Raw genomic sequence first — 25,704 nt, 5'->3', positions numbered from 1 at the left:
GACCTCTGTGATAGCATGATCTTGTGGAAATATCTTTGACTTACTTATTAGCCATGTGTTTAGTTTCAGTTTGTCTAAAATGGGCTCTATAAATTCAAAAGTGTCACAAAGTGCCCCAGCTTCATTTTCCTAACTGAAGAATACAGAGGTGGATTTCAATGACTGCTATAGCCAGATTTTGTGCCTTTTTCATCTGTACCACCACAACGATATAATATCTGTACCACCATCACTATATAATTAATGTCCTCATATGGAATGACTTTTGTTATAAGAACATAGGCCAGGAAAATCTCATAGACAAAATGCTAAAGGATTTCTATGGAGGATTTATTTTAACTAGATTTTAGAGCACTGTTGGTAAAAGCCAATCTTTTTTTTTTTTTTGAGACGGAGTTTCGCTCCTGCTACCCAGGCTGGAGTGCAATGGCGCGATCTCGGCTCACCGCAACCTCCGCCTCCTGGGTTCAGGCAATTCTCCTGCCTCAGCCTCCTGAGTAGCTGGGATTATAGGCACGCACCACCATGCCCAGCTAATTTTTTGTATTTTTAGTAGAGACGGGGTTTCACCATGTTGACCAGGTTGGTCTCGATCTCTCGACCTCGTGATCCACCCGCCTCGGCCTCCCAAAGTGCTGGGATTACAGGCTTGAGCCACCGCGCCCGGCCAAAGCCAATCTTAAAGAAATGAAGATGCCTTGTTACAGAGAATACTTCCTTTTATTTATGGTAAAGGAATTTTACCTAATTGGTATCTCATTTACTAGGTGCCAAGAGTAACCAGAAAAAACATACAGATGCTTTTCAACTTACAATGGGTTTGTCTCCTAATAATAATAAATAATAAACATACAGATGCTTTTCAACTTACAATGGGTTTATCTCCTAATAAACCAAAGATTATCACCTTTGCCATGTCTCCATATACACGATAAACCCTTATCTCCTAATAAACCCATTGTTTATCTCCTAATAAACCCATTATAAGTTGAAAATATCATTCAGTCAAAAATGCATTTAATGTATCTAACCTATTAAAATCATAGCTTAGCCTGGCCTACCTTAAACATACTCAGAACACTTATAGTAGCCTACAGTTGGGCAATGTCATCTAATGCAAAGCTTCTTTTACAATAAACTGTTGAATATTTCATAGAATTTACTGAACACTGTACTGGAAGTGAAAAACAGCTGTTTTACAGGTACTCGAAGCATGGTTTCTACTGAATGCATATAACATTCCCACCACTGTAAAGTCTAAAAATAGTAAGTCAAACCAACCCAAGTCAGGGACTGTGAGTATCCCTTTACAGGGCATTTCCTTTTTTAAACTTTAGTTCCAAAAATGTCAAATAATACCCTGAAAGTCAAAGATTTATTAATTTTAAAAAGTGTAAAAGGGTTAGATATGATGGTTCACACCTGTAATCCAACACCTTGAAAGGTTAAGGTAGGAGGATTGCTTGAGCCCAGAAGTTTGAGACCAGCCTATCTCTACAAAAGCACCATGGGACCCTGTCTCTACAAAAAAATTTAAAAATTAGCCAGGCATACTGGCATGTGCCTGTGGTCCCAGCTACTCGGGAGGCTGAGGTGGGAGCATTGCTTTAGCCTGGGAGATTGAGGCTGCCCTCCAGCCTGGGAGACAGAATGAGGCCCTGTCTCAAAAAAATAAAAAATAAAAAAGCATAAAAGTTCTCTTTATTGAGTCTTTTAAAAGTGGCTTCTTAACTCTACAGGCTTTACAAACCTCAACCTTGATGATTTTTTCATCCTTCTTCACTTGTTGGAGATCTTCAATTTTCTTCTGACAGTCTTTGAGATCATTTTGTAACTGAGTCACCAGACGACGCTTCACTGAGTTGCTACCCAGCAAACGCTGTACTTCTGCCTTTAACTTCAGAATGAACTCATCTTTTGAAAGCTCTTCATTTGGGTATTCTTGTTGCACAATGCTAACAGAGAAATTGTGATTTTTAAGATTAAATCAAGTAATAAAGATGGTTATTCCTCAAAAGCACTGACCACAGTGGTGAACATGTTTCTTGCCTATAGAATTATATACTAGTATTTCAGAACAATTTTAAATGTTATCATACACAAGGATTATCACCTTTGCCATGTCTCCATATACAGAAATACATTCATTCATAGGAAGAACTTTCTCAAGCTTAGTCCTGCTGTCTCATGGTAAGTAGCTTAGAAATGTGAACTTTGACTTAATTTACATTTGTGTTCTTGGAAAAGTGCATGCTGTATCTACATGGCCTTTATGACTACAAAGAAACAACATGAATATTAAGGAAGAAAAGAATATGAAACACTAGTCATCTTAACCAACAATTTCTGTTATTTTTCTCAACTTACTAAAACACAAGTCTGGGTGAATATCTGAGTAACTAGAAAAACATAAAAATAAAACCATACTAATTTAAACCCAATTTTAGTTTTATTAAATTTAAAGATTGGGATGAGATTATCTGCTTCCTTTACCTAATTAATTAACAAGACTAGCTTTATCTTCCTCCTTAAAAAACTAGCAAACCAAATAAAGTAGATAAAATAACAGTATTCAATCACTGGACAACAGGCAGCACAGGACAGTGATTCCCAAGAAAAGGAAAACAAATGAAGTGAGCTCTAAGATTACCCGAGCTTTCTGCCTGGAGAGTGTCCAGGCCATAGCACAGAGAGATGACAACCAAACAGAGTCCAGTTATCTCACTGAGTTGCAGAGAAAGAATTCAGTCTGGGGAGGCCAGGGTGGCTAGAATATGAAGGGGAGAAATACAGAGGAAAAAGTAGCTGCACAGAAAAAGAGCTCTGGAGATCTGTATGTGTGTGTGTGGCTAGGGAAAGAACACAGTGAATAAAGCTGGGAATATGCTGTGTTTCAATAAGCCATACTGCAAAGACCTCCTAATTTACAGGGCATCAAATACTACCTTAGTAGTAGGGCTAAATGAGCCCCAGATTAAAGCCTTTTCTAAACCTGATCTATTAAAGCCTACAAAGAAAGCCCTGAAAGGATCTATCTAATTCCAAGTAACTTGTGTGTCACAGGAAAAAAGTACAATGGTATTTTTTAAAATATCAAGCATCCAAAACAAAATTCAAAATGTCTAGCATTCAATCAAAATTTATCAGGCATACAAAGAAATAGGAAAAAAATATAAACTATTTCAGGAGAAAAACAATCAATAGAAACTAACCCATCAATGACACGGACAATAGAATTAATATATTTCACATGTACTAGAAGGTTAAGGAAGATACAAACATGAGGAGAAAAATGGAGGATATGGAAAAAACCCAAATTAAACTTACAGAAAAAAAATATCTGAAATGTAAAGTATATTGGATGGGATTAACAGCATATTTAAAACTGCAGAAGAACAGATTAGTGAACATCCAGATCTAGCAATAAAACTATAAAGTTAAAAACAGAGAAAAAAAAGACTGAAACAGAAATACACAGAACATATTACATTTTCGAACATGTGTAACTGAAGTACCAGAAGAGGAGAAGATTGAAAACATACTTGAAAAAATGGCCAAATTTTTCCTAATTTGATGAAAATGAAAACCCCACAAAACCCAGAAGTTTGGTGAATCTCAAGTGGAAGAAACACAAAGGAAACCAGCATACATCACACCAATGTCAGATTTCTGAAGCCGAGTGATAAAAACAAAGTGTAGGAAGACTCCTGGAGAGAAGAGAACAAGAGAAATGAATCCTGAATTCTGTGTATAAAATTGTAAAAGCCTCACTCTAAGTCCTGAACTATGCATGTACAGGACAACCCTCAAACCAGCATATCAAAGATTTGAAAAGCTTAACTGAAATTTAAACCACATATTGAAGATTCACAATGACTAACCCTTGAGGTGTGCATATACAGGTTAGATTCAAACCAATGTGGCAAAGGCTTGGAGAATGGAACTGAGCTTTAAAACATCCATAAAAATTCACGGTGTCTAGTATACAATATAATATTACTTGACATGCAACGAACCAGAAAAATGTAACCAATTCTTAAAAGACAATCAACAGCCGGGCGCGGTGGCTCAAACCTGTAATCCCAGCACTTTGGGAGGCCAAGGCAGGTGGATCACGAGGTCAAGAGATCGAGACCATCCTGGTCGACATGGTGAAACCCCGTCTCTACTAAAAAAAAATACAAAAAATTAGCTGGGCATGGTGGCGTGTGCCTGTAATCCCAGCTACTCAGGAGGCTGAGGCAGGAGAATTGCCTGAACCCAGGAGGTGGAGGTTGCGGTGAGCCGAGATCACGCCATTGCACTCCATCCTGGGTAACAAGACCGAAACTCCGTCTCAAAAAAAAAAAAAGACAATCAACAAATGGTCCAAATGCTGGAACTATCACAAAAAGAGTTTTAGAAGTTTAAAGTAGCTATTATAGCTCTGCTTTATTAAGTAAAGAAAAACATACTTGAAGTGAATGAAAAAACAGGAATTCTCAGCAGAGAAATAAAAGTGATACAAAAACAAAATAGAAATGTTATTAAATTTAAAAAGTTGAAAAACAAAATACACACACACACACAACAACTTCACTAGATAGGCTCACTAGAGATGACCAAAAAAAAAAAAGTAAACTTGAAATTAGTCCAGTAGCAATTATCAAAAATAAAAAGAGAAAAACTATAGAAAAAAATGAATAGAGCCTCAGGAAACTGTATTATAATATCAAAAACTCTAACATACATGTAACTGGAGACCCAAAAGGAGAGAACAAAGACACAGGGACAGAAAAGATATTTAAGGAAATTCATGGCTGTCATTTTCACAAATTTCATAAAAGACATAATAAATTTACATATTCAAGAAACTCAGAGAACCCCAAATGAGATAAACTAAAAGAAAAACACACCTAAACATGTCATAATCAAAGTGCCAAAAACTAAATATAAAGAAAAAAATTCTTAAAACAGCAAGAAAAAAACTATACATTACTGACAGAAACAGTAATTCAAATAACAATGAATTGCTTCTCAGACATTGAGTCCAAAGAGAATGGACCAACATAGCTTAATGTGCTGAAATAGAAGAACAACTGGTCAAGAATTGTATAATCAAATACAAGTATATTTTCATAAAATTTAACACTCTATCAGCAGCGGAGATGCTTGAGAAGAAATGGTAAAGAAAATTCTTCAGGATAAAGGGAAATTATGTCTATTGCAGGGGAATCTCTATAGTGAAAACATTATCCAGCCTAACGCTGTGGGATGTGCCTGTAGTCACAGCTACTCAGGAGGATGACGCAGGGGGACCACTTGAGCCTTGGAGTTCAAGGACATAGTGTTCTATAATCGTGCCTGTGAATATTTACTATACTCCAGATGGAAGAACACAGTGAGATACTGTTTTCAGAAAGAAAAACAAAATCCAGCATTGCAACAGTAATTATCTAAAATAAAAATAAAAACATTTTCTAAAAATTACTTTTTAAAAAAAATCACAAAACTTTACAAGAATAATTAAAGACCTAAATAAATGGAGAGCATACACATTCAGAAATTGGAAAACTCAATTTATTAAGGGAGCATTCATGTCAGTGCTCCCTAAATAGGCCAATAACTTTCATCAGACATTTTAGTGGAAATTGACAGGCTAATTGTAAAATTTAGTTTGCAATGCAAAGGACTTAGTATAGCCATAACAGGTTTGAAAACAACAAAATTGGAGGATAACGGGATAGTTATGCAATCCTTTCCAAGACTTACTATAAAGCTATAGTATCAAGATTGCTTAGTACTAGCAAAAAATTTTTTTAAAAAATCAACAGAACAGAATGGAGAGTACAGAAATAGCCCCACACATGTATGGTCAATTAATTATCAACAAAAACATTAAGGCAATTCAACAAGAAAAGAAAAAAATTTCTGAGAAATGGTGTTAGAGCAACTGGATATGGGTACTGAAAAGAATGAACATTAATCCTTAGCTCATGTCATACTAAGAAACTAACTGAACATAATAATTCAAAAAAAAAAAGGGGCAAATCATTTCACCATGACACTTGACCAATATATACAAATGGTAACTCAGCATATCAGAGAAAGAAAAAAAGAGAAAAGAAAGCAAAGGGCATCAGTAGATGTTTAACATCACCAGTAATTATGTAAATACAAATTAAAATCACTATGAGATATCACTACACACAAACGAGAAGTGGTACAATTTAAAAAGATTGACACTGCCTACCACACTTAAACAATGATGTGGAACAATTTGAACTTTTATATATTCCTGCTGAGACTGCAAAATAGTAGTCACTTTGGAAAAGAGCATGCATACTACTGGTATCTAAATACTGCTCCTCTAATGTAACTATGAAGAGAAAGTATCTTACAGCATAAATGGAAAGCGAGAGGTAAAATGTCCATTAGCAGATAATATATCTAAAAATTTTAAAAACCCAAAAATATAATGGAAAAACTATCAGAAACAATGTAAGAATTAGGAAGACAACAGATTATAACATAAACTACAGAAATCTACACAAATATTACCAAGTTAGAGCAATGGAAAAGAATGCCCCATTTACTTTGCAAAAATTAAATCTGTAAGGATCAATTTTATAACAATTGCACAAAACCTGGCCGGGCATGGAGGGCCACATCTGTAATCCCAACACTTTGGGTAGCCGAGTCAGGTGGATCACTTGAGGTAAGGAGTTCAAGACCAGGCTGGCCAACATGGCAAAACCCCAAAAATTAGCCAGGCATGGTGGCGTGTGCCTGCAGTCCCAGCTACTTGGGAGGCTGAGACACAAGAATTGTTTGAACGTGGGAGGGAGAGGTTGCAGTGGGCCAAGACTGTACCACTGCACTCCAGCCTGGGCAAGAGAGTGAGACTCTGTCTCAAAAAAAAAAAAAAAAAAGCACAAAAATTACAATATGAAAAATTCCAAAACACTCTTGAAAGACACAAAATAGTTTAAGCAAATGCAAAGATATGCTATATTCTTGGATAAGAAAATTCAACACCATAAAAATGTCCATTGTCCCTATTGAAATATATATATTTAATGTGATCCTAATAAAAGTATTATCAAAAATTTTTCCTGGAGCAGAAAATGTTAATCATGAAATCCATTTGGAAACATAAACATAAATAAGCTAGAATAATCAGGAAAATTCTAACAAGAACAGTAATTCCATATAGATAATACAATGAAAATATAAGCCAAAGCTTCCAACAAAAGGCTAATATCCAGAATCTAGCAGGACCTCAAACAAATCAGCAAGAGAAAAACAATCCCATCAAAAATGGGCAAATGACATGAATAGCCACTTCTCAAAAGAAGATACACAAATGGCCAAGAAACACATGCAAAGATGTTTAAATCATTAGTCATCAAATCAAAACCACATCATTGGCAAGTCAAAACCACAGTGAGATACCATTTCATATCCATTAGAAGGGGCATAATTTTTTTTAAGATGAAACATAAGTATTGGTGAGGATATAGAAAAACTTGAACTGTTACACATTCCTGATGAGAATGTAAAATGGTGAGGACATTAGGGGAAAGAGTTTAATGGTTCCTCAAAATGATAAGCAGAATTACCATATGACCCAGCAATTCTACTTCTATGGACAGGAGTAGGAAAAATATATATATAGATATGACAGGTATATTTCTCTAAGAGATGTCCACACAAAAATTCACAGCAGCATTACTCATAACAGCCAAAAAGTAGAAACAATCCAAATAAATATCCATCAACTGAAAAATGGATAAACAAAATGTGGTATATCCATACAAAGGAATATTATTTGGCTAAGATGGAATAAAGTACCGATACATGCTACGACATGCATGATCATTGTAAACATTATGTTAAGTGAAAGAAGCCAATCACAGAAGATCATATATGATTCCATTTATGTGAAATGCACAGAGCAGTCAAATCCATAGAGATAGGAAGTAGATTAGTTGTATGGAGCTGTGGAGGCAGGAAGAGGTAATGTGAATGACTGGTAATAGGCATGGAGTTTCTTTTGAGGGATGTTGAAATGCTCTCAAATTAGGTGTGGTGATGACTGCACAGTTCTGTGAATATACTGAAAACCACTTTAAGTGGGTGGCTTTTATGGTATATAAAATAATATCTCAATAAAACTGTAAAAAAAAAAAGAGAGACAGAAGAAAACCCAAACACCTAATGTATGAGTTCCCTTTATATGAAGGCAAATCTAATAATCTGTAGTGCTTACGTGTGAATAATTGGGTATTAAAAGCCTAAGGGAAACAGAAAAACAGAAAATGATTGCCCTAACAGATAAGATAGTAATAGCCTCAAGGTTACAATAGGAAAGAATATGTATAGCTCGTGGCAATATTTCTTTCTTGACCTGGGTGATGGTTCCATGAATATTCGCTTTAAAGTAATTCCTTAAGCTGTATACTTATGTTCCATGCACTCTTCTTTATATAAAACTACAGGAAGCACTAGAGAGAAAACTTATTTTTAAATATCAAGAAACCATAAAGGAAAAGGGTGACAGATCTAACTATACAAAAATTATAAACAGGAAAAGTGATAACTCTCAATACTGGCTAGGTTATAGCAAAATGGGGACAGGCTCAGGACATGGGTAATAACAAACTTTAGGGCTGGTTAGTAGTACACATCAAAATCCTCAAATAAGTACACACCCTTTAGCAAGAAAATTATTCTACATCTTTAGGAAATAATCTAAGATGTGAATAAAGACTTCAAGGATATTATAACAATGATATTGCATTATTTATAATAAAAATTTTAAAGTGTTTTAGTAACTAAACTGGTTCATTCATCTATATATTCATTAAAATTTATATAGAAAAATATTCACTGATATGCAAAGATTTCAGAATATACTAGTAAAATGACACCATAAAGAAGTATTATCAATATTATTTTATTTTTTAGAAACATACAAAATAGATGATGTGGAAGTTTTATACTGAAATATCATAGTGGTTTTCTTCATGGCAAGTAAGGTGAGATTGGTAATTTCTATTTTCTTTCTTTTTAGTCTGTATTTTCTAATTTTTTGATAAATGGAGGATGAGTTTACCTTTGAAAAGAAATAAAGAGTTGACAGTATCTACTCTTAAGATGATGTGATGAAGGTCTCTGTGGTCTTCCACCACAAAACCCATGAGGAAAACATCATATTCCAGTAGAGAGCCTTCCTACAAAATACTTGACCAATATTCCTTACAACTGTCAAGGTCATCAAAACAAATAAAGTTAAGAGAAATCTAAGGAAGCATGACTCCTAAATGTAATGTGGTAGCCTGGATGGGATCCCAGAAAAAGTATGTTAAATAAAAACCAAAGACATGTAAATAAACCCTGGATGTTAATTAATAATAATATATCAATATTGGCTCATTAATTATAACAAATGAACTATACTAATGTAAGATATTAGTAGTAGAAAATGGATGCAGTATATCGTATATACAAACTGTATAATATAAATTTTTCTGTAAAACTTCTAAAAATATTTTTTAAAAAGACTTTATTAGAAACAAAAATAATAGCATGAGTTAAAATGTTTACTGTTCTTCAGTTTTGAATGATTCAAAATAAAATCTTAGAAGTATGTGTATGTCTGTGTGTGTGTGTATGTGTGTGTGCGTGTGTGTGTGTAGAGAGAGAAAATGAATAAACTATTAGGCTTTTTAATGTTATAAAAGGAACTTTTTGCAATACATTATGCAACTTTTGTATATGTAATATACATTGTGTAAGTAGTCTGTCTGTATATCATTTAAACTACTTCTATTTCCATTAAGTAGAAAATACAAATAATTGTAAGAAATAGAAACATAATTATATAAGAAATATAAAATATTTTAGGACATAACTTCCTGTGCTATAAGACATGGTGAACCAACCTTAAGGAGAATGATATTTTGCTCAGTTAACAAATTATGCATCCCCAATTTCTTTTCTTACTGAATGCTGACCACTGAAACAGCACATCCTGTACTCCTAAAGGGAGCCAAGTCAGAGAGACGGAGAAAGTGCTTGCTAAAATAATTTTCTCTTCTTTCCTCAAAGAGGAAAATAATCAGTGGTGGTGACCAATCCTGAAAAAGGCTCACTACTGAGCCCTATGGAAGTCAGTTCTCCTAAATCCAAATAAACTGTAGTCCCTTATGAAGCCTGCTGAGAAGACCAAAGGGAAAAGGCATTCCACTTGTTAAATGTTTATTATTTGAGCTTAGCAGCCAACTATAATAAGGGAGAGAGGAAGCTGTCTGCAAGTTGCATGCAGATTTAGCTACTCAAATTCCATGAATGTAAAATAGAACATTGAGGCTAAACCCTTAAAATTTACTAGGCAGTAGCTTGAGGGAGGAGGTGGCTGGTAATAAAAGCTTGTAGCCACCAATATTTGGGTCAGTGATTTGAAAGCAGCTCAAGTCAACAAAGAACTAAAATTCCCAACGCAGGAAAATGATTCCCTCCTTTTATTCTAGGAAACACAGTAAACCAGAGGTAATCTCATCTCTCCTTTATCTCCTTTAAATCTGATCTGAGTATAACTGCTTTTAGTTTTCCAAGAAACCAAAATATCATCTATTAAACTGCTGGTGGGTGGGATGACTACAGGCAAAATTTTTCTTTTTTTATCTTGTGCTTCATTGGATGTCTTTTTGCTGAGCGCAAAGACTAATCACACTATGTTTTATTCTTCACTTTCCCACTGAATGCATCCATCATTCCTTTTACTATTAATAATGATGTGTTGTCTCAGGTTTATTATCTGTAGGAATGTGCTTTAAGATGAGTACAGGATTTTGGCTATGAGCACTAATACAAAGCACAAATGTGACAGAATATATTTTAATATACATCATGAAGAAGTAACTATTTGAAAAGATAAAAATACCTAATGTATTACTTATCCAATTCTCAGACCAATTATAACACCAACTAAAACTAGTAACAAATTAGAGAAAAATATTTTTTGGCATGAGCTACATCTTTAATCCTCAAAAATAAAAGACATGAAGAATGAAGTTTAAGGCGAAATTGTTTGACTAACCACATGTAAATATGAACAGATAACTGAGCCTTTCTCAGGAGAGCAGTACTTGGGCTCAAATACTGCTTCTGCTACTAATTGTCTGCCTTAATGAGTAAAGGAGTTCACTCTGGTTCTTCCACCTCTCACATGATAATATTGGATTTGATGTTTTTGACAAGGTTGAGGATCAAGAACATTTTACAAAGTATGTGTTGAATTAATATAAAATTCATGTGACTTATAAAATATGATCAATGATATATTTTAATCAACCATCTAATGAATAATAATAGCAACAGCTATCATTTTTCAACTGCCTAATATATGTTAGAACATGTTACATGAGGCCCTTTATATTCATTATTTTAATCCTCAGTTTAACAACCAAGGGATACTAAACCTGATAAGAAAACAGGCTCAGAAAAGCTAAGAAATTTGTCCAAGCTCATAAAGCTAGTAATAAAATGGCAAATTATTCAAAACAGTTTGGATCTAAAGCCCATGCTCTTTCCACTAACCCCTTAGAATTAATCTGGCATTAGCAGGGAATGAGGCATTCACAGCAGTGAATTTTCTAGATGACTATATTAACATTTTATATAAATATGTCTGAAAAAGATATAATGCACTTCCTTTTTTGCTTTAATTTACTAACCAAAGTGGAAGCCTTTGTTTGACAGCTTGGGATCATAACTGTGGACATTCTAATGTAGCTCAAACATATGGAAATGTGTAAAGCTATTTGCTGTGATGCTCAGCAACTCCAGCCTGGTAGGTTTCCATAGTTCTCTCCTTGCTAAGGCTGAGCTGCCTTGCTGAAGCACAGACGGTGTCTTTCCCAACCCTTGCCCTAGCCCTCTGCGGTCAATTAGGAAATCAGGTGGTCAATCAGGAAATTAGGAAATTCATGGGGTACAAATAAATCTAAGTCAATATGGTCCTGGGATAAGAACTTGGAGGTGGCCCCTACTAAATACATCATATAATCTAGTTCTGATATTTTCTTCTTTGCTTCCCTCTAGATAGTAGAGCTGTGATTTGCAGAGTGAGAGTCTCTGAAGACAGACCTCCAGATAAATGGAGACTTAGTAAACTAAAATAGTATCTTCTTTCACAGTATCACCCGATCACTTCAGATTTCAATTTGCTGAATCTCATCTTACTGTTCTTAAAATGGGATCACAGTCTCCAAATACGTAACTTCTAAAACTTACTGTAGAGCAAACTTTTCAGGACATTTATATATTTGTATTTAGTTGTGTAATACCTGAAATACAACATGTATTAAACACTCTCAGGAAACTATAATTCAATAATGATGGCAAACTCAGTCTTAAACTATAAACAAAATGGCGGTGGTAAAGGCCAAACGCATCCAAAAATCTTTCCTTAGCCTAAATACAATGTCTTCCAAACACCATATGTCTCTTCCCTATCCAAAACCAGTTAAAGAAATATACAAATCCCACTTCTATACATCAAACATAACATTGATTGCATAGCACTTAGTTATTTCCAAGAATGTTTCCTTCTCCCTGACCAGAAAACATGTAAGCTCCCTGTGGGAAGGACAGTTCCTATCTCATCTTTTGTACTCTACTCCCTGAGCCTCAGACAGCACCTTCCACTTAGCAAGTTCTTCTAAAGTTGTGTTTAATTCTCCTACCACCACTACTACTCCCTCCCCTGTCAGTCCCTGGCAGGAGTGATAAAACGCTTCCTTCTATGAGATTGCTAAAATATCTGTATTAAGCGGTAGTATAAAAGACAGAATGTCTACTTTAAAAGTAAGGTCATAGTAAGGGTCATGGGAAACGTTAATGTTTATTTTTCATATACCACTGATAAATGCAAGGTATCTGCATTCAATATACAGTATTAACATATAAAAATAATATGCCCTCACCTTAAAACAGATACCATGCGTCATCAGTATTATTGTTGGTTCTTTTATAGGTAATGAAAATATTTTTTCCATACCTGTTAACTTTGGATCTTTTCCAGTTGACCTTTTTAATACCCAAATTCACATATGATTCAGTGAGTTCTGTATTTAATTCTCCATCTGAGTCACTTGGATGTATTCCTAGTTTTGCAGCAGACTCATAGAGAGAAATTTCATCTTTTAGTTCTGTTAATTCTTCCTACAATATAAAATTATTAAAAATAATTTTCATTATTTTCCCATATGAAAAAATCATTCTATCTATACTTCAAAATTTGCTTTAATGATCCATAGAAGGCAAAAAAAAACTTCTTCAAATATATTAGTAGTGTACATCATACTTTATAAAGGCCAGCACATATCAGGTTTTCAAGTAAAACCTGAATGAATAAATGAATGAAAAAACAAGCATAAGCATTTCCTCACACACCTCTGTCCCTTAGATTTTGTCCTCCATGGAAAGTGGTATGTTTCTTGGGCTGAAATGCTGACGGCGGGACTTTCTGGCTTACTAGAGTACAGGACAAAGGATGCTGGTTTGCCAAGAATGTGCTGTAGTTTAGCCTGTCAGTGGTGAAAACGCAAAATACCTCTTTTGGTGGAGGTAATAATGGAACTCTTCTCCAATATTTTCCTCCCCATCCAGTGGAAAATGTAAGAGTACTGGAGGAGGATATGAAAGAATTGCAGCAAATTCAACTTTCCCCACCCCCATAAATGAACTGATCTCTGGGATACACCCAAAGATGAAAAGAGATGCCACTTGAAGGAGGTGGCAGGCAGAATGGCAGGAAGGGCATGGCCTTGGTTCTGCAATTAGACCTGGATTTAACTTCATGCCAGCTGCATGAAGGAGATGGTGAACAACTCCCATCGGCTGGTTTGAAGGTGGTCCAACTACCTCTATTATACAGAGAAACTCAGGATTCAAAAGGTGATGTAACTATTGCCTAATTCAGATACCCACAGAATCTATTCCAAGTGGCAACACTCACTTGTAAAGCCTTGTTCATGTTTTCACTCATTGCATGTGCCTTCTGTGCTTGCTGCAGCTGGAACTGTAGCTGAGCTGCCTCTTGTACTGACCCTGGAGAGGGAAGAACCATAGGATATACTGAAGAACTGTAAGGGGACAAATTACTTAAGATCTACAGAAGACTTGAATCCACTGAGGCTCTGCTTCATTACCACTGTCTCTTCAGAAGCACACACAGAACCTGTGGGACCCAGAAGGCATAGGTCTGAGCCAGACATTTCCAAGATTTACTATGGCATCCCATATGACCTTGGGCAGTTCAAGGCATGGGCTACCTTGACCTTTTTATGAATCAAATCAGCCACATCTACAGACCTTAACATTCCTGAAGTCCTTTAATAGGAGCATAACACTCCAACTCATGGAAAGCCAAAGAAAAAAATTCTTTGGAACCCATTTCTAACCTGCAATAAGAAAACTACATCGTGATGCCTTTACCTTCTTTCTAAATGCTTTTCTATCCAGCATCTCCACCTCCACGTGTAAATGAAGTATATTAGGTTATAATTCTGAAACTTTAGAAACCTAATATTTTAAATGTACTGGGCAAGGTGGTGGGGGCACTGTTGCCATTTTAAAAGGGACGTTATTAGGTTTCAAAAGAAAATGACCATCTGGGAAATGATTAAGTGAAGCAATGATAGCATAAAGAAAATATTTTCAAAGCATTTAATGGCCAGGAAAAAGGCTCACCAAGCAATGCCAAGTGAAAACAAAGGCTACAAAACTAAACAGGGAGGGGCCCTTAATAAAGCATAATCCAAATTTTGCTCCCTACCAAGACGTATATACACATATATTTAGGCAGTCTTCTACTTTAGTACTTTCATCTTTTGAATAACCCACCCTTTCACATATTGTACCACCAGTCTAAATTACCTTTCATATCCCAAAGTGTGACTTTCATATACCAGTTTACAGATAACTGTTGACCTATTTTCACAATGTGAGCTACTCACCAGTAAACAGGGAAGTTTTGTCTGTATAGCAGTGTTTGTACAAACGTGATCATTGTATTGCTTTGCTCTAATATCATTTCATAAAAATTAGTAAGAAAACAACTGCTAAAACTAAAATGATAGGAAGCATATGTCTTAAACTTAGTACCATGGAGACCATATTAGAAACCTTAAGCATGACAAAAATGTAATTCTCTGGCCTCAACCGACCAGGTAAATCACTATTCCATTATGAGGGGAACAATGTGAAAGAAGTTATACAAAGGATAGAACTATATGATCAAATATTGGGCCTTAAAAAGCAAAATATAATGGGATTTTACAGTCATTTTTAGTTTTCAGGCATAGAAATTAACTTAGAACGTATTTCATTGTTCAATTTTTGCACATTCAGCTTTAGTATGTTTTCAGAAATGCATTACACAAAGAAGCAGGACATTGTCTATGTGTGTACATATCATTTGAAGGAAATACATTCAAACACTAACAATAATTATCTCAGTAGAATTATGGTTATTTTTATTTGGTACTTTATACTGGTCTCTCGCTTCCAAATTATTTAATAAAAACAAACCGGCCAGGTACAGTGGCTCACACCTATAATCCCAGCACTTTGGGAGGCCGAAGCAGGTGGATAACAAGGTCAAGAGATCAAGACCATCCCGGCCAACATGGTGAAACCCCGTATCTACTAAAATTACAAAAATTAGCTGGGCGCAGTGGTGCATGCCTGTAATCCCAGCTACTCGGGAGACTGAGGCAGGAGAATCGCTTGAACCCAGGAGGCAAAGGTTTTAGTGAGCCGAGATTGCGCCACTGCACTCCAGCGTGGAGACAGAGCGAGACTCTGTCTCAAAAAAAAAAAAAAAAAAAAAAGACAACAAAAAAAAAAACCCAAACTAAACCTTTATATATATATATTGTTTTTAACAAACGTATCACTGATTGTGTTTTCTGTCCCTTCTGGATTTTTACAATTCATGGATCCTACTATATTCTTTCTGTGGGGAGACAGTGGCCCTGCCAGACACCTACCGGACTGCAACAAATGGGCACACTGCTTTTGACTCTCCTCTAGACTTCTTGTCAACCTATTAATGATCTCGGTCTTTTCTAACTTGATTGCTTCTTGATTCCTTTCCAGTTGTTTCACGTGATCTTTCAAATGAGAGCAAATGTCTTCCTAAATTGAAAAAAAAGTTCAGCAAGTCATTTTCATGAAGGATTTTAATAAAGATTAAACTAAAAATTATGATACCTAATTGGATTTTATGTGAAATACAAGTGCATCATATGGCAGCATCACCTCTGCTACAAGGTTAAGTGCACAGAACTCGGAGTCGAGAGCTTGGGTAAGGCTTCAATTCTCCAGTCTGTTTCTTCTTTTGTAATTATGCTAATAAAGGTTGAATTAGATGCTTTCTAAAGTCTCCTTCGACTCTATATTCACAAAATAATGTTATTCAAAAATTAGATTTTATTCATGCCAAAGAAAATGTATTACATTCCTATATGTATTTTATACTGTCTGTATAAGTCTGTATGTCTGTATTTATATGTACACACACACACATACATATATATATACATATATCTATATCTATATCTATATCTATATGTAGCTAGACTGTTTTGAATCATGCAATTTGTATCCCAAAACAGTAAGGATATAGATAACCACATGAAAACTCACTGTATTCTAAGCAGCCAAAAGTTCATTCCATTAAGAGCAGCCAAAAATAATCTTTCCCTCTTCTGAACTTCTTTTAAACTTGATCTGTTTCTCTCTTATCTTTCTCTACCTTTTAAATGTCTTATTTCTCTTAATAGCCCCCTTGAAGGTGCTTCTGCAGTGCCTTAGACACATCAAGTGCTACAATAAACACTTGAAAAATAAATGACAAAGAAAGGGTAAAAGTGTATGTGCATATGCATAACTATATACAGTTGCACAAAATATAGAGTGTGTATGCAATATACTCAAGTTTCTAACAAAAGAAAATGTGTTTGGGTGTAATGAACCATGGGAGTCCTGAGTCCAGGTAGAACAAATACACTGTCGAAATCATCACCCCTCTTTCAAAAAAGGCTACACAGGCTGAATCCCAGGCAGATGGCAGAGCATGGGAGAGGCAGGGGAGTGAATTAAGTTAAATAATTGAAATTACCCAAGAAAACCCAAAGAAAATAAGAAATAAGAATAATACTGAGAAAGGGCTTTGAAGTAGAGAAAAACCCTTAGACTTCTGCTGCCTGATCTGTAGTGTAACCTAAAGCCCAATAATACCTTCAGGATACGAACACAAGGTACATCCCATAAGAGCACTGACACAGAAGTTCCTTGAAGCAAAGAGACTCTGAAGTCTCCTATTTTAACTTAAAAATTCATGTGAATTTTGTATTCTATTTCATAATGAAGCTGTGTTTGCTTTAAATTTTTTCCACTAAATTTTTGAGCAAAATGAAGCTTCTGGAAACTGGTCCATGTTTATTCGGCACTGCAAACCTCCTGGCACACTGCTGCTAATTCCAGGCCAGCTTGAGAAACCTGGTTCTAAAGTGCCAAAGTAATGTGGCAAACACAATGAATGAGCTCATATTAATGACAGAATGACAGTAATGACAGCAAGAAGGGGTGGAGAGACAGCTAATATTTTATCCTGGGAAGGTCATAATCGTGTTTACAAGGGACTGGGAACTAGCAAACAAAGTTAAAGAAAAGGTGGACATATATTTAAAAAAACTGTAGACTGGGCATGGTGGCTCATGCCCGTAATCCCAGCACTTTGGGAGGCTGAGGCAGGAGGATCACCTGAGGGCAAGAATTTGAGAGCAGCCTGGTCAACACGGTAAAACCCCGTCTCTACTAAAAATACAAAAATTAGCGGGGCATGGTGGCACGTGCCTGTAATCCTAGCTACTCAGGAGTCTGAGGCAGGAGAATTGCTTGAACCCAGGAGGCGGAGGTTGCAGCGAGCTGAGATTGGGCCCCTGCACTCCAGCCTGGGCAGCACAGTGAGACTTGGTCTAAACAAAGAATTGTAAAGAAAAGGCAGACTCTGCCAATAATTTGATTATATGTAACAATCAATTAAATCATGGTGTTTCCTGTTGACAAGTTCAGAAAAACAGATTATACTAATAAACCTATAAAGTTTTAATACCAAAAATCAAAACAAGATGAGTAGCTCAATCTTTGCCATGATTAGCTTGAGTAGTTCAAGACTGACATGGGTAGACATTTTTCAAGACTGAGACAAGTGTAATGATAAAGATGATAAAGATATGACCACTGAACTCCAGCCTAGGCAACAGAACGAGACAAAAAAAAAAAAAAAAAAAAAGAAAAGGAGAGAGAGAGAGAGAAAGAGAGAGATATGATAGAGATAACAGCTGAATCTGTGGGAGGAAAAAGAACTGAACAAGGTTCTAGTGCACAGGAAAATGAGGACTAGACCACACACAGAGAAGTCTGTGGGAGTCTCTAAGCCAACAGAAAGTGTTCCAAGTAGAGTCTTTAAATAGAATATTAAAGAAAAGGTAGAAGGTGATGACATAGAAAACAAAGTCTATGACTTCACCGAAAGCTGAAGATTTCAAGGAGACGGAATGAAGAAAAGTAATATACCAGCAACGAGATAATGAGAGATCTTAACATGACACTTCCATGACTAGGAAGAGGTAAAAGTCAGTTTGCTGGAGAGAGTCCAGGAGATAGTTAACTAGGAGAGAATTATGACATTGGAGGAACATTGTGAGCTCCAAGAAGCCCATTTCTTTCATCTTTTATAGCTCATGAAAAAAACTCAAGGGAAAATCAGCCCCATAAAAAAGAACTGTTATAATATGTTGTGAATGCATATAATCTTTTCTACTCAGAAAAGCTGGTATCCTAAGAAAAACACGAATAATTTTACAATCCATGTATTTCTCAAAATATACTAGTTTTAATCTCAAAATATACTAGTGTATTTCTCAAAATATACTAGTTTAAAAACAAAATATATTTTGTTTTTAATTTTAGATTCAGACGATATGTGTGTAGGTGTGTAACACGGATGTGTGGCATGATGCTGAGGTCTGGGCTTCTATTAGGCACTTTGGAATCACCACTTTGCAAAGCAGCTATGTAATTACATGCTAAGCCTAACATCAGCCATGCTCTGTTTAATAATAATGAAACAAAGTAAAAATAGGCAAAGAATGCAACAGTGGGAAAAGATCTTAGCACCTTCAAGTTATGGGTTCAGGAGTCTGACACCCACCCAGCACAGAATCAAGAATCTGTTCTGGGCCCGGCGCGGTGGCTCAAGCCTGTAATCCCAGCACCTTGGGAGGCCGAGGCGGGTGAATCACGAGGTCAACAGATCGAGACCATTCTGGTCAACGTGGTAAAACCCTGTCTCTACTAAAAATACAAAAAATTAGCTGGACATGGTGGCGCGTGCCTGTAATCCCAGCTATTCAGGAGGCTGAGGCAGGAGAATTGCCTGAACCCAGGAGGCGGAGGTTGCGGTGAGCTGAGATTGCGCCATTGCACTCCAGCCTGGGTAACAACAGCGAAACTCCGTCTCAAAAAAAAAAAAAAAAAAAAAAAAAAAAAGAATCTGTTCTGACTTTAGCCTTAGAGGTCTTCTATTGAAGGGGGTGGGGGAGTGGACAACAGAGAATGCAGTGGGCACAGGGATAGAACACACTACAACTTCCTTCCAACCCATCCCTAATGAAACTGTGTTTAAGTCAACAGAGAATGGAGACCTCCAACCCAGTATGGAAAGGCCCCCAGGATCCACTCTTCTCTAGTCATCCAAGAAGGGCTACTGTCCACGTCCAACTAACGTTAATGCTACCCTATGTTTGACCAAAATTAACTTAAAAATGAAATAAAAACTTATGAAACTTATCTAAAATTCTATTTGTTTAAATATTCTATAAAGTAGACTTTTCAATAATTTGGTATAGACTTCAACTTTCTTGTTTTTTTTTTTTTTAAAGAGTCTCACTCCATTACCAAGGCTGCAGTGGTGCAATCATGGCTCACTGCAGCCCGACCTCCTGGGCTCAAGCAATCCTCCCATCTCAGCCTCCCAAGTAGCTGGGACTAGAAGTGTATGCTACCACACCTAGTTAATTTTTAATTTTTTTGTAGAGACAAGGTTTCACTATTTTTCCCAGGCTAGTCTTGAACTCCTGGGCTCAAGTGATCCACCTGCCCCAGTCTCCCAAAGTGCTGGGATTACAGGCATGAGCCACTGTACCTGGCCTTCATCTTTTCCTACTCCTATATATCCTCCATACTGATCAAATTTACAATGTTTTTTCTATATAAAGTATAGTGAAATAGATCTAATAAAAACACATATAAATACATGTAAAAAACAAAATGATATACAAATAATTATTGCCAGTAATGCAATCTTAATATTTCTATCTAAAAGCATGGAAAAATTTAGAGGCAGCTATATAAGTCAGAAATAACCCAAATCAACATGAATTTTAAGTGTGGTGAAATTTTCCATACCCTCACATCTGATTTTTCTTCTCCTCTTCCCTTAGGTTAAATCAATTTTGAAACTGTGTTAAGAAAAATGCTTTCTGAAATTGTATTCACTTAAGTGATTACCTGGAGTTATGGAGCACAGGCAAACTCAGCCCGACTCACATTTAGCTAACAACAGTTTATTCCCCCTTGAGCAAAAATAATAAAAATTTACTGTGCAATATGCTCATGCTTCAAATCTCATAAAGTCTAGATCAGACTGTCTTCTTTATTTCATAAATTATACTGTCCTCAAAATTAACTCTTCTCCCAAGTATCATTTCTCAACAGATTGTATCAATAGGTGAATTACCAACTGCTGGGAGACCCAAGTGAGGCTTTCTACTGGTTAAGCTCCCAAGAAAACCTCTCGAGTTCCAGCCAGCCTCTCGCACACTCATTTGTTTTGATCTGGATTTATTCTAGGACCATATAAACGATATGCACAAATAACTCTACAAATAAAAAACAAGTACTGTGAAAACTGATAAAGTACTAATAATCATATAAGAAGTAGTTTCCGAAAGTATACCTTTAGGATGTATTCTCAGATTAAAATTTCACTGGCTTTTAAGTTTCACTCACGTCACATACAATCTAACATTAACTACACACATCCAAGAATTCTATATGATGAACCATAAAATATCAGTTACAAAACATAACCAGCTTTACTTGCTGATAACAATTGCTCATTTGAAATCATCCCAACCTGCTCTTTAAGTGCGGCAACTGTGGCATCCAAATTCTTTTGTAAGGACAATACTTGCTCTTCGTACTTCTTTGTGAGGCCCATGACAATGCTCTCATGCTGTTCTCTAGCTCGTTGAAGTGATTCAGAATGATGCAGGTCCACCAGCTGCTGCTTCAAGCTTTCCAGAGCCATTTCAGTTGTTCTGGACTTCTTGATCATCTAGTAAATACACACAGGAGATCCATGTTTAAAATACCTGCAGAGTATTTTAACTCTGTGCTGTCTATAAACTTCTTTTACTATAAACTAAAACTCAAGCATGCTTTAATGAGAGTAAAGAAGAAGGGGTCTCCACTCATCATGGCTCAAGCTCCTTAAAATGTCCCTAGTTGGGACCTTCCAGGCCCATAGTTGTTGGAAACAGTGTTCTCTGAGAAAAATTCATTTGGTAGTTACCTGCGGGGAGTGAAAGAGGATTTTGCGCAGCATGATGGATGTGACTTTAAGGCAAGGAATCTGCTGGGGCTGTGATGGCCTCAGTGCTGTTTGCATTACTCTATGACCAAAGTGTGGGGTAATCCAAATTGTTAGGTCATAGAAAAATGACAACTGTTGCTTCTAAGACTGATGAAAACTGCCAATGGTCACTTACTAAAAACAAAGTTTTCAAAACTGTAACTGCACAGCTGATATTGTAGGCAAGATCATAGCCTCCTGAAATACCTATGTCCTAATCCCCAAAACGTGTAAGTTATATTACACGGGAAGGGAACATTAAGATTGTACATGGAATTAATATTGCTAATTAGATTGCCTTAAAATAAGGTGAATATCCTAGATGATCCAGGTGGACCCAATGTAACCACAGGGTCCATAAATAAGGAAAACTAACACAGAAAAGTCAGAACAAGGGAGAGTCAACCAGCCATTGCTGGCTTCGAAGACAGAAATGGGCCACAAACCAAGGAACACAGGCAGCCTCTAGAAGCTGGAAATACTGAGAAAATGAATTCTCCCCTAAAGCTTCCAGAAAGCAATGCAGCCTTGCTGACACCCTGATTTTAGTCTACTGAGACCCATGTCAGACTTCTGACCTCCAGAACTGTGAGATAAATTTGTGTTGTTTTAAACCACTGAATTTGTGGTCATCTGCTACAGCAGCAATAGGAAACTAATACATTTGATGATTCTGCTCCTTTTTTTATGCTACGCTATTATTTTATAAAGTAATTGCTAACATAAAAAGATGACAAAGTTATAACCTTTTACTACATAAAAGCAATTTAACTTTTTAATCTAATAACTATCGGTTTTCAAAAAGTTAAAAATAATCTACATTACATACAATAATGAAAATTTCAAAAGAGAAATATTCTTCATCCTATCCCAGAGACTGCCGATTTATTCCAATAATACTTTCATTGCTAAGAGATCCATCCATTAAATAACACTGATAATTTGTGCCAGGCAGGGTTCTAAACACTACAACATGGCATGATGAAGATGAGTTGGAGGATGGAGCTACCAACTACCTCACATATAAAGTGAATGGAAAGTCCTCTGAAAAGGTGACTATTTTTAGCTATGACCTGAAGGATGAGGAGGAGCCACATGTAAGACAACACTGTTTAAACTCTTTCATTAAACCATCCTCAGACTTAGCTACAAGTCTCACCCAAAACCAAGCTCATTATTTCACAGTCACTTTCACTTTTAACCACGCCCCCCCGGAAAAAATCAACCAACCACCACCAGGCTTAGCTACCAATGACTTGTGACTATTTCCAAAAATCAAATGGCTATCTCATTAATCAAAGAATGTGAATGTGTCACCACTTTAAACTCAAGTCTAAAGAACAGTTCTCCAAATTAAGCAGCAGCAGAATTTAAAAAAAAAAAAAAAAAAAAAAGCCTTCTCAGGATACCATTTCTGAAGGAAATTATTTCACTCAGGAAATTTACGTTCTAATGCTTTGTCAATAACTTCAAAGTTCTTCTAAATTTAGTCCTGCCCTATAAAAAGTTTTGTTAAATAACTAAACTTTTTAACTTTTTTACCATACATAAGTTAAAATAGGTACCTGTTCTTCATTGACTTTTAATGCTTGTATTTGAGTCTCCATTGCTTTGATTTGAGCTTCTAGCTGTATCTCTCTTTCTTTTCCATCCTGAAAGAGTTGCTGTGATTCTCGAAGGCTGAGAGTCAAACCATCCTTTTCATCTATGGTATTAAAAATATTCATATAAATGTTACTGTAGAGGGACCCCAATGTCACGATAACTATCAGATATCACATCTGTATCATATATTAATGTTGTTGAATTAAATTTAATTCAGAAAAATTAACTTTAGTTGATTTAGAGAAAACCAAATAACGAAACATTTATGTATTTATTTAAAGAAAGGGTCTTGCTCTGTCACCCAGGCTGGAGTGTAGTGGCACAATCTAGGCTCACTACAACCTCAGTCTCCCAAATAGCTGGAATTACAGGCACCTACCACCACTCCCAGGTAATTTTCGTATTTTTAGTAAAGATGAGGTTTCACTATGTTGGCCAGGCTGATCTCGAACTCCTGACCTCAAGTGATCCACCCACCTTGGCCTCTCAAAGTTCTGGGATTAAAGGCGACCTTGCCCAGCCCCAAATAAATAAATAATTTAAATTAAAAAAAAAAAAAAAAAAACCTAAATGACACCAAAAAAATTTTTTTAGAGAAACTTTCTTTAAAAATATTATTAGGCTTGGGGCCATGGCTCACACCTGTAATCCCAACACTTTGGGAGGCCAAGACAGGCCGATCATGAGGTCATGAGATCAAGACCATCCTGGCCATCATGACGAAACCCCGTCTCTACTAAAAATACAAAAATCAACTGGGTGTGGTAGCACACGCCTGTAGTCCCAGCTACTCAGGAGACTGAGGCAGGAGAATCGCTTGAACCCAGGAGGTAGAGGTTGCAGTGTGCCAAGATCACACCATTGCACTCCAGCATAGGCAACAAAAACAAAAAAAATTATTGCATCCATTTTAAACTCCTGCTAATCAAAGAAGTTATCTGAGGACTAATTATCCCACACATACTTACACTGAACTGTTAAACTCACCTAATCTTAAATTCTTCCCATACTTTGCTATAACAGCTCACAAGTTCTTCTCTCAAAATAAATTTTATACAAGCATTGCAGAAAGAAACATTTTCACCATCAATTACATTTGAAATGAGCTAGAGTTCAGTCACAAAATCATTCTGCAAATGAAAGTTCAATGTGGACCAAAACTACAGAAAGCACAGGAGTAAGCAATTATAATTGGAATCTGAATTTACTCTATGTGTTTATTCCAGATATGGCACTTCATAATCACTAACTCTTATTTGGATTAAAACGTTTATGGTAATTTGTAGCCCCAGAAAACGCTGCAGTGAAAACTAAGTACAAATCACTCTGAAAGTTGGAATACTTCATCTAGAGAAATGACATAAGGAATCAACTTTTTCTTAAGACAGAATGCCATCAGTATAAACAGGCTGGGCACAGTGGCTCACAACTGGACTCACAGCATTTTGGGGGCCAAGGCAGGTGGATCATCTGAGGTCAAGAATTCAAGACTAGCCTGGCCAACATGGTGAAATCCCCAGTCCCTACTAAAAATACAAAAATTAGCCGGGTGCAGTGGCAGGCACCTGTAATCCCAGCTACTCGGGAGGCCAAGGCAGGGGAATCACTTGAACCCAGAAGGCAGAGGTTGCAGTGAGCTGAGGTCATGACATTGCACTCCAGCCTGGGTGATAGAGCGAGACTCCATCCCAAAAGTAATAATAATGTTCAACGATTCTAAAAACCTAGGCGAGGCCCTAAGAGAGAAACAGGAAAAAATGAGGACTCCAAAATAATGTGTCCTTTTAAAAAAAAAAAAAAAATTATACTTTAAGTTCTGAGGTACATTGGCAGAATGTGCAGATTTATTACATAGGTACACACGTGCCTTGTGGTTTTTGGTGGTTTGGTTTTGAGACAGAGTCTCGCTCTGTCACCCAGGCTGGAGTGCAGTGGTGCTTTCTCGGCTAACTGCAACCTCCACCTCCCTGGTTCAGGTAATGCTCCTTCTCCTGCCTCAGCCTCCTGAGTAGCTGGAATTACCGGCTCCTGCCAGCATGCCCGGCTAATTTTTGTATTTTTAGTAGAGACAGGGTTTCACCATGTTGTCCAGGCTGGTCTCAAACTCCTGACCTCAAGCGATCTGCCCCACTTGGCCTCCCAAAGTGCTAGGATTACAGGCATGAGCCACCACACCTGGTATCCAAAACAGAGTATTCTAAAGAGAAGCAATCCAAGGCAAACACTCAGAAATCCTGGGTTTTATTTTGCTATGTATCACTCACTATGAACCCTCTGACCAAGTGGTTTAACTCTCTAAGCTTTGTATTTAATATGAGGTTACTGGAAATAAGATATCTAGCTCC

The 25,704-nt window shown here is 36.5% G+C and overlaps 1 protein-coding gene across 15 annotated transcripts in view; it reads right to left on the bottom strand.

Annotated features, from left to right (window-relative positions):
- Positions 1–25,704, bottom strand: part of CEP152 (centrosomal protein 152) — a 103,874-nt gene that overhangs the window by 46,243 nt on the left and 31,927 nt on the right. For 14 of the 15 annotated variants that reach the window (XM_074393637.1, XM_074393638.1, XM_074393639.1 and 11 more), the window contains 6 exons: positions 23,320–23,459; positions 21,257–21,457; positions 16,041–16,188; positions 14,006–14,097; positions 13,046–13,209; positions 1,751–1,955 (listed from right to left, as the gene is read on the bottom strand). In XM_074393637.1, the coding sequence (XP_074249738.1) occupies positions 1,751–1,955; positions 13,046–13,209; positions 14,006–14,097; positions 16,041–16,188; positions 21,257–21,457; positions 23,320–23,459 (950 nt within the window). Of the gene's footprint in view, positions 1–1,750; positions 1,956–13,045; positions 13,210–14,005; positions 14,098–16,040; positions 16,189–21,256; positions 21,458–23,319; positions 23,460–24,346; positions 25,679–25,704 lie in introns of those variants that run through there. The other variant, XM_074393649.1, reaches the window with a different exon arrangement.

This window comes from Saimiri boliviensis, chromosome 2 (assembly GCF_048565385.1).
Source record: "Saimiri boliviensis isolate mSaiBol1 chromosome 2, mSaiBol1.pri, whole genome shotgun sequence".
In the NCBI taxonomy this organism is placed as follows: Eukaryota; Metazoa; Chordata; class Mammalia; order Primates; family Cebidae; genus Saimiri; species Saimiri boliviensis.
Note: the sequence above shows the minus strand (reverse complement) of the source record. Positions and strands in the feature narration are given on the sequence as shown.